This window comes from Osmerus eperlanus, chromosome 20 (genome assembly GCF_963692335.1).
Source record: "Osmerus eperlanus chromosome 20, fOsmEpe2.1, whole genome shotgun sequence".
Lineage (NCBI taxonomy): Eukaryota > Metazoa > Chordata > Actinopteri > Osmeriformes > Osmeridae > Osmerus > Osmerus eperlanus.
Genome location: NC_085037.1, coordinates 14,026,973 through 14,035,867, shown reverse-complemented (window position 1 = coordinate 14,035,867; position 8,895 = coordinate 14,026,973). Strand labels below are relative to the sequence as shown.

Sequence of the window (8,895 nt, the reverse complement as noted above, 5' to 3'; positions counted from 1 at the left end):
ATCCACTACAGATCCGAGGGGGGGTTGTTAGAGAAACCCAGGACAGGGTTTAGACTGGACCTCCCCATGGAGCCAATGCCATTTCAAACCCAGGAGAGAGAGGGAGAGGGGCAGTGGGGGTGGCCAGTTGCAGAATGTCCCTTTGGGTATTGCAGGATAGCCTCTAGAGACTAGTCTCATCCACCCTAGACCACAGGAGCAGCTGTCAGGGTCTCACCCACACAAACATTCACTTCGCTGAATGACAGCAGGGTCTTCATGGTCCATGAACCAAGAGATCTCTACAGCCAAGAGATTCTAATGATTAATACAACACATCAATTCAGTGGATCTCTGCTCTGGGAAGCGTAATGATTTGAAGTAATTCTACTTTCTAAATGTACTTTAAAGAGCTTTAAAAACTTTAAAGAGGAGAACTCTTTGAATTTGTTATAATAAGGGACAACAATTGATTTAAATCAAATAGAAAGAATAGAAAAGATTGGTCATATTTATAATCAACAAAATCTTTCTCAGTATTCTGCTGATGAAGGCTTGCTGCAACTTCTGGTCCACTAATCTGAACATTGCTGCTCCCTGTGGCCACACCAGGTGGTGCCCCTTACATAAGACTGGAAGAATCTAAACACATGCCCATGTCTCGTCTCCAGTCAGAATCTGAACTTCAGGATTCTCTGCATACTGTGAATCCATGAGTGATTTGAAGGATTTTTTTTTTTATTATTCATGAACTCAACCATTGTGCAAATAATGGTTCTGAGACTTGATAATGACATGACGTAATTGCTCAGCAATAATAACAATAAAAAAAACTACAAAATACATAATGAATAAAGCTAAAACTTGTATGTGAGAAGTCCTTTGGCATAAAAACAAACAACACTCCATTCTGGGTCAGGATCAAAGCTGTGGCTCAAAGGTCTTAACTAGGTGGTTTTGGGGAACAGTGACTGTCATCCTATTGGACCACATCAGTTTTTGCTGACCAATCAAGAGGGTGATGGCACGTGAACTTTTGGAAGTTGTTGATAACAGAAGCAGGTCAAAAGGTAAAAACCTTCCAAGGTTTCTGACCCCCGCTGTGGTCTGGAGTGACATCTTCTCAATGTTTGTTAGTTTCAATAAGACACCACAAACACATTCATCAAGGTTCATCCTCAAGGCTCTTCTGAACACTGGAAACCCTGACTCTCTCCCTTTCCACCTTGTGTAAGGTACCGGTTTGAAAACAAGCTTCACATGGGACCACAACCAGTTCACACTCTGCTTGAAGAAGGCAGGTCGTTTTCAGTGCAATATGCAAAGATACATTTAAAAAAGTAAAACAACAAAATATATATGGTAGGGTTGGCAAAACATGGAGCCATAGAGAGAGGCTGTTTCAGTAGCAGCTAGCGTCTGGTCTGACCTCTGTGGAAGTCCTTCTCAGGAGCCAGGCTGCCTTCCAACCACCTACAGTAAATCTGCATCATAACACCTCGACAGGGAACCCAACCAGCATGAACCATCTACTCCAAGCAGCCATGCAGCTCCAGTTCAACCCAAGAGACCACACCCCTACTTCTCCACAGTTAAGAGGATCACACAGCACACCTCCAGAAAGGATGTGTGTTACGAGGATAACCACATGACAGGAAGGAATGGTTAGTACATCCAGACGGAGAGGCACCAGGGGCTGGGGTTTTAACATCGTAACACTGACAAGGATGATCTCTGCTGTACAGGAGCTCATTGTGGGCGTGGCTTGCTCATTGTGGGCGTGGCTTGCTCATTGTGGGCTTGGCTTGCTCATTGTGGGCGTGGCTTGCTCTCCTAAGCTATTCAAAGCTCTGTGGATGCTCCCGGCTGCGACACAAAGTGAATCAGGAGCTCATTGCACCATTTAAATTCCGCAAAAAAAGGTTTCCAGAACAGACAGCCTTCGAGGGTCCTCCTCTTGTAGCAGCTGTGCAAAACCCGAACTCCCTGTCCGGGAACCCGAACTCCCTGTCCGGGAACCCGAACTCCCTGTCCGGGAACCCGAACTCCCTGTCCGGGAACCCGAACTCCCTGTCCGGGAACCGACCCTCCAGCCCTGGGGGGCGCCACCCAACAGAACCTCTCAGTGCAGACGGGAGGACTGGTGTGGGTCCCGTGACGCTGAGATGGAGGGGTGTGGGACTGTAGCAGGGCTGGACCAGGGACACCAGGGGATCTCTTCAGCATGGAGCCTCGAACATCCACAGAATGGAGGACGACCGCTCACCATCCCTCCCCTCCTCCAATCATACCCCCCAAGTCTCTGATCGGCTTGATTTCTGTCTGTGATGGAGAGCCCCGCCCCTCTGCCTTGTACATCCTCGAGTTTAGTGTGTTTGTATGTGTGTGAGAGTGTGTGAGTGTGTGTGGTGTGTGTGTGTGTGAGAGTGTGTGGTGTGTGTGTGTGTGGTGTGTGGGTGTTTGCATATGTGTGTCCTCACAGCGTGGCCAGGATGCGTGAGAAGGAGATGAGGAGGGAGAGGGCTGTCTGGCCCACACCAAACACCAGAGCCTGGAGAGGAGCCATGTCCTTCCCTGCCACGCGGTACACCCCTGCTACAGCCGCACCTGGATACACACACACACCCGATACACACACACACAATACACATGATACACACACAAGATACAATTGTTAACTTGCACACAAAATAAATAGAATAGATTTTTTAAACAATCATAATTTTTATACAAACCATTAATACATATGATAACTAAATCAAGAATTGAATTCCCTCCTATGTAACAAGTACTTTTTCTCCCCTGTGAAAAGTGTATAACAGAGATGGGAAGCAACAAAGTAAAAATACTTTGTTACTGTTCTTAGGAATATATTTCTGGTATCAGTACTTAACTTCCCTATAACTTTTAACTTTCACTCATTACATTTATTATTTACACAAATATCTGTACATTCATTTTAAACCAAAATTATTTTCTACAAAAAAAAAGTAAAATAAAATATGTTTTGAAAGGTTGTATAATATATTTTTTGTTGCAAGTTTTAGAAAAAAGTTTTGAAAGGTTGAAAAATAAAAATTTGCATCATTGATGAGTGCTTGATGAGGACTCAACTATACTCTCCCACAACATGCCTGGGACCTGATCACCAACAACCAGCTTCATACAGTGTCAGAACATCTGACAGAACAAGATGAGATCCTGGTGTTGGGTCAACATGCCTCAGAACAAGGAGGGGAAGATCACTGCCTGGCTCAGAGTGTGAACTCTGGGCAGGTTATATAGCACAACCTTTATACTGTCACCTGGTGAACACACACACACACACAGTAGCTCTTAGCTCCCTTAGCCAAAGTACCGTACGCACGGGGCGGTCAATAGAGTGCTCGCTCTGCTAGATGCACATTAATAATAAAGTGTCTTCTATTTTAGGTCTCACATCTGTGATTGAGTGTGATTCATGCAGCGTAGCAAGGATGTCTGGCGTGTGTTAGAGAGAGAAACACATCATACAGGAGGAGGAAAGACTACCTTCCATGATACTGCTACTGGAATGCAGATGATATGCCTGGAGAACCTAGAATCACCTTTCATTCTCGTAACTGAATCAGACAACGGGCCACAACGTGGAATACAAACAGACAGTATGCAGGGAGAACACAACTGTAAGACAGACAGACAGAAAGATAGGAGGACAGACAGACAGACAGGAGGACAGACAGACAGGACGACAGGAGGACAGACAGACAGGAGGACAGACAGAAGGACAGACAGACAGGAGGACAGACAGACAGACAGACAGACAGACAGACAGACAGACAGACAGACAGGAGGAAAGACAGACAGACACGAGGACAGACAGACAGACAGGAGGACAGACAGGAGGACAGACAGACAGGAGGACAGACAGACAGGAGGGCAGACAGATAGCAAGGAGGGCAGACAGACAGACAGACAGCAGGGTCTTACTTGTGATGACCCCTCCACACAAGGAGACTAGGAAGCCAGCGCTCAGCAGCCCCAGCGTGATGACACGCCCCCTGCTGTGTCGCTGCAGCATGGCCAGCATCAGCAGCCCCACCGCACCATGCACCAAGAGAGACGAGAAGAGACTCCACAGGAACACCCAGTACCACATCTCTAGAGGGGGGGAGGAGGGGAGATGTGTTATCATCCAGTGGTGGGTCATCAGTGAGATGCTGAAGAATGTAGAATATGAGCCCTATCACATTCCTCACAGCGAGACAGCACTCTACACTATTCAACTGATGTGGCTCCAAATTGGATATTGAAAAAGATTTCAAGATAGAAACATATAAAACATCACGGTTGGTTAAAACTAGGAGTCGGCACAGATCACACTAACAGATACTGTGGTGGGGTGGTCACTGTACTCTAGCATGGAAAGTGATAATGGTTTAACACAGTTCTCCACCACCTTGATGAAGTGTAAACCTGGTTACAACATCAGACATGAACAGACTGCACCAGATCTCTGTTAACTGAGCAGTGAACCAACAGAATCCCAAAATTCCCCCTCCCTCTCCCCCTCCCCCTCCCTCCTCTTTCCTCTCTCCTCTCTCCCCCTCCCCCTCCCTCCTCTCTCCTCTCTCCCCCTCCCCCTCCCTCCTCTCTCCTCTCTCCTCTCTCCCCCTCCCTCCTCTTTCCTCTCTCCTCTCTCCTCTCTCCCCCTCCCCCTCCCTCCTCTTTCCTCTCTCCCCCTCCCCTTCCCTCCTCTTTCCTCTCTCCTCTCTCCCCCTCCCCCTCCCTCCTCTCTCCTCTCTCCTCTCTCCTCTCTCCCCCTCCCCCTCCCTCCTCTTTCCTCTCTCCTCTCTCCCCCTCCCCCTCCCTCCTCTCTCCTCTCTCCTCTCTCCTCTCTCCTCTCTCCTCTCTCCCCCTCCCCCTCCCTCCTCTCTCCTCTCTCCTCTCTCCCCCTCCCCCTCCCTCCTCTCTCCTCTCTCCTCTCTCCCCCTCCCTCCTCTCTCCTCTCTCCTCTCTCCCCCTCCCCCTCCCTCCTCTCTCCTCTCTCCTCTCTCCTCTCTCCTCTCTCCCCCTCCTACTCCCCTGCTTTCCCCAGACAGCAGGCAGGCTTAAAGAGCCTCTCGTTCTCTCTGCCAGCGAGAGGCAGCATGGCTGCGATGGCACTGACCACCGGACAAAGTTGTGCTGCACGAGATTGTTCTAGAAGAACAAGGATGGATGGGAGATGGCAGAAGTGAGGTTTTGGCACAGGTGGTATCTGTGATTCAGACTGATGACATCTCAACACGCTCTTGCAATGCCAACCAGCTTTGATATGGAACTGCTGGTTCTATGATCTTTACAGGACCACATCCACTGAGTGTTGCAGTGGCTACCTCCAGGACTGACCCAGCGAAAAATTAGAAAAACAGCATATGTGTGTGTGTGTCTGTGTGTGTCTGTGTGTGTGTGTGCGTGTGTGTGTCTGTGTGTGTGTGTGTCTGTGTGTGTCTGTGTGTGTGTCTGTGTGTGTGTGTGCGTGTGTGTGTCTGTGTGTGTCTGTGTGTGTCTGTGTGTGTGCATGTGTGTGTCTGTGTGTGTGTGTGTGTGTCTGTGTGTGTGTGTGTCTGTGTGTGTCTGTGTGTGTGTCTGTGTGTGTGTGTGTGCGTGTGTGTGTCTGTGTGTGTGTGTGTCTGTGTGTGTGTGTGTCTGTGTGTGTGTGTGCGTGTCTGTGTGTGTGCGTGTGTGTGTCTGTGTGTGTGTGTGTGTCTGTGTGTGTGTCTGTGTGACCCTGGCTGGCTTTTCACTTGGAGGTAGAACTCTGACACTGTCAGGATTAAATGTTGGTGCCATCACACAGGATGCCAACCCCATGTGTCTCTCCTCACAGTCCCCTTCCCCTCCCCTCAACACAGCAACACTAGTTCTGCAAACTAGCTCCTGCTAGCTACAACCAGCTGAATTTACTGTTGAGTCTGCAATGAACCAACAGGAAGTCTGCCTGGTCTAATATTCTTTGCCTACTTTAAGGACCAAATATGTACATATTTCTGCTTTCTGGCTTTGCTCTGAACACACCCCTTCCAGCCCTGAAAAAAACTGCTACTGGTGTTCCGGCACATTACAAACATATCCAATTGTACTCAACTAAACCAACTAAACTTATTCAACAACTGACTGAGCAGAACCTGAAATTACATAACTTCTGTATTTCTTCATTATATTGGGCTAAAGGTCTGCTTTATGACTGAAGATATTACTGTAATTATTGATTTGCCTCGTCTAAACTAGACTAGTGACCGCTGAAACTGGAACTTTGATTAATCGTTTAATCTAATATCGCTTTCCTCTTTAACACGTCCTACTACTCCAGTGTTACATATTAAACACGCGCTGGTGTGGCAGGCAGCCGCGGTAGGCAGATCTCGTAACCCAGACAGCCCATCCAGGACTAGGAGCCGGTTGACGTTAATTACCCATGATTACCTATACAAAGGACAGGGGGCTGGCTGAAACGGAGATGACAAGGATTCACTACTGTGCCAAGCTCTTTCAAGCAGCACAAAACATTAATTAGACGCATTTTGTGATTCATCAGTCATTGACTCCGCACGCGGGGAGCATGGACCGGGCGGGCGGAGATGTTGTTTTAACGCAGCCTGTAATTTATTCTTTATGGATTTTTTTAAATATATATTTTAGTCACGGCCTAGTACCTATAAGTAATTTAGTAGCTGTGCTGCGGCCACTCTCCCTTAAATAGTGTCCTGCACAACTGCCCACGTCCCCGTCTCTATCCAACAGTACGCGTTGTGGACAACGGAAACACCGGCCGGCTGCATTTATATGAACGCAGACATAAAGCCTGAGACCGTTCCGACAACACAGCATCAGCATGTCATTAAGCTTCTGTTACCTGTGAAGTGTTGCAGCGTCGTGCCTTGAACCCATAGGCTCAGCACTTGCTGCACCGAGAGGTTAATCGAATAATCCCGGTTTGTGTTCATGTTTCCGCCGCCGCCGCCGCCCCCCGGGTTTGCGCCCCTCTTTGTTAGATGGCTGTAGGTGGATTTTGACGAAGACATCGAGGAGACCGGGGTGGCATGAGGAGAATTTTCCCCCGGCGCGCTCCCCTCTACCGGTGCCTCTGTTTCGGCTTGACTGCCGTCTCCGCTCGGGGAAGGAAAATGCCGCGAGCTGCTCTGCTCATTGTCGCTTGCAGCGGCGGCTGTACGGAGGCCATGATGAGTATGTCAGCGCGAGCGCAGCGCAAACCGTTGTCCTACATCAGCCAGCCTTCGTACATAACTCTTAAAGAGACCGTAGCTAGTTGGAGGAGTTTGCAATAGGATATCGAAGCCTAAAATGAAATTAAAGCAAATTCTGTATCTTGTATAATTAGCAATTACATATGCACGTGCGTAATCATTGACGGGTGAAAAAAGAAAATAAAAATGAAAAACTTTAAATACTGGTAAGGAATCGGGTGTAGGTTATGCCTATTCGTTCATGTCTTCTGTACTGGTACCCAACATCTTCGATTGTATTTAGTTTGTTAGTTCCCGCTAAACATTTATACTGTGTAAATGAACAATTTGCCTACTGTGTGCAACATTCAGGGCGTTGTCCGTGTCTGATCGATGCTGGTCGTTGTCCGTGGTTCTGATTCGTCACCAAGGCGTCAGTCCCGAAACGCCTGATAAACCGCTGGTTATTCAATATATTCCAGTTACTCCAGAACGTCACAGAACGTCACCATCTGTCAGGAAGTCCAATCTTGTGCAAATTCAACAAAGAGCTTAGGAAATATATATATATATATATATATATATATATATATATATATCTAACTGAGGGAATTCATTTCTAAAAGCATTCATATTTCTGCTTGATGTGTCTCCTGCTAGGCTAGTATAACTTTGACAGGCAGACCGTGGCTTCGACATTAGGATGAACAAAATGATCATTGACTGTTTCTAGAGCATGCAGGCACCATTTACACAGAGTATCGATCTCATGCTACTGAAAACAAAATGTTGGTGTGTGTGAGAGAGAGAGAGAGAGAGTCAGAGGAGGAGAGAGTGGGACAGAGAGAGGGAGAGAGAGAGAGAGAGGGGAGAGAGTCAGAGGAGGAGAGAGGGAGACAGAGAGAGGGAGAGAAAAAGGAGGAGAGAGAGAGACAGAGAGAGGTGTTTTGAACTGGAACAATTCTCCAAAGGATCACAGTATTTTAAGATGTGTCCCAGATCAAAGGTATGGCTGACGACAGAAAGGCAGAGTGATATCTGATATCTTGAGTGGAATCCCACAGAGTGTTTCATCAGGTAAGGTAGCAGAACTGGAGAATCACTCACCTCCTTGTGAAGCCAGGGTTACAAGGCCTCTGCACCTGTGAATCTACACCTGTGTCAGCAAGATGACACAGTCCAAGTAAAAAATATAGTAAAAGATCAAATAAGATCCTCTTAATTCTCTGGTGTTTCTCTTTAGATGTTTTCTGCAGGTAACACTGTACTTGAACAAGCATGCCTCTTGTTTCACTACCACAGAAGCGCATAATACGTATGTTGACAGGTAAGCAGTTATTGCTCCCCAACCAGTCATCCATCCGCTGTGACATCATGGCATTCTCTACACCTGATCCATAGCGCTGTATACAGTTACATCAGGAATCCATAAGAAATGTGAGTTTGAAAACTACAAGTGTTGTGTGATTTGTGTGAACAAAGTTGAAAAACAGTCGAATCCACAACCAAAGTTACATAGATATAGGTCAAGAATATAACTAATGAGCCAAACATTAAAAGGCAACAGTGTCCCTTAAAAAAGCTTTAAATTCCTTTAACAAAAATTATTGCAATGCAGTTTGTTTGATTGAACATGTAGTACTTCAGCCAGTAGATGGCATCCTTTCCCCATGACTTTCAAATTAACACTTTGAAACCTGGTCTCTAG

The 8,895-nt window shown here is 46.9% G+C and overlaps 1 protein-coding gene across 1 annotated transcript; it reads right to left on the bottom strand.

Moving 5' to 3' along the window:
* Nucleotides 1-2,274: 2,274 nt before the first annotated feature.
* Nucleotides 2,275-7,739, bottom strand: tmem170b (transmembrane protein 170B). Its single transcript, XM_062487161.1, has 3 exons — nucleotides 6,857-7,739; nucleotides 3,949-4,119; nucleotides 2,275-2,586 (listed from the first exon to the last, which is right to left on the bottom strand). The coding sequence occupies exons 1-3, from the start codon at nucleotides 7,023-7,025 to the stop codon at nucleotides 2,456-2,458; spliced, it is 471 nt and encodes a 156-aa protein (XP_062343145.1). The 5' UTR covers nucleotides 7,026-7,739; the 3' UTR covers nucleotides 2,275-2,455.
* Nucleotides 7,740-8,895: the final 1,156 nt, after the last annotated feature.

Excerpts from the sequence above, each read along its gene's own strand:
- tmem170b (XM_062487161.1), bottom strand. The coding sequence starts at position 7,025 with ATGTCTTCGTCAAAATCCACCTACAGCCATCTAACAAAGAGGGGCGCA. Across the intron at positions 4,120-6,856 it reads GACGCTGCAACACTTCACAG|AGATGTGGTACTGGGTGTTC; the intron begins GTAACAGAAGCT and ends CCCCCCCTCTAG. Across the intron at positions 2,587-3,948 it reads GTGTGGAGGGGTCATCACAA|GTGCGGCTGTAGCAGGGGTG; the intron begins GTAAGACCCTGC and ends GTGTGTATCCAG.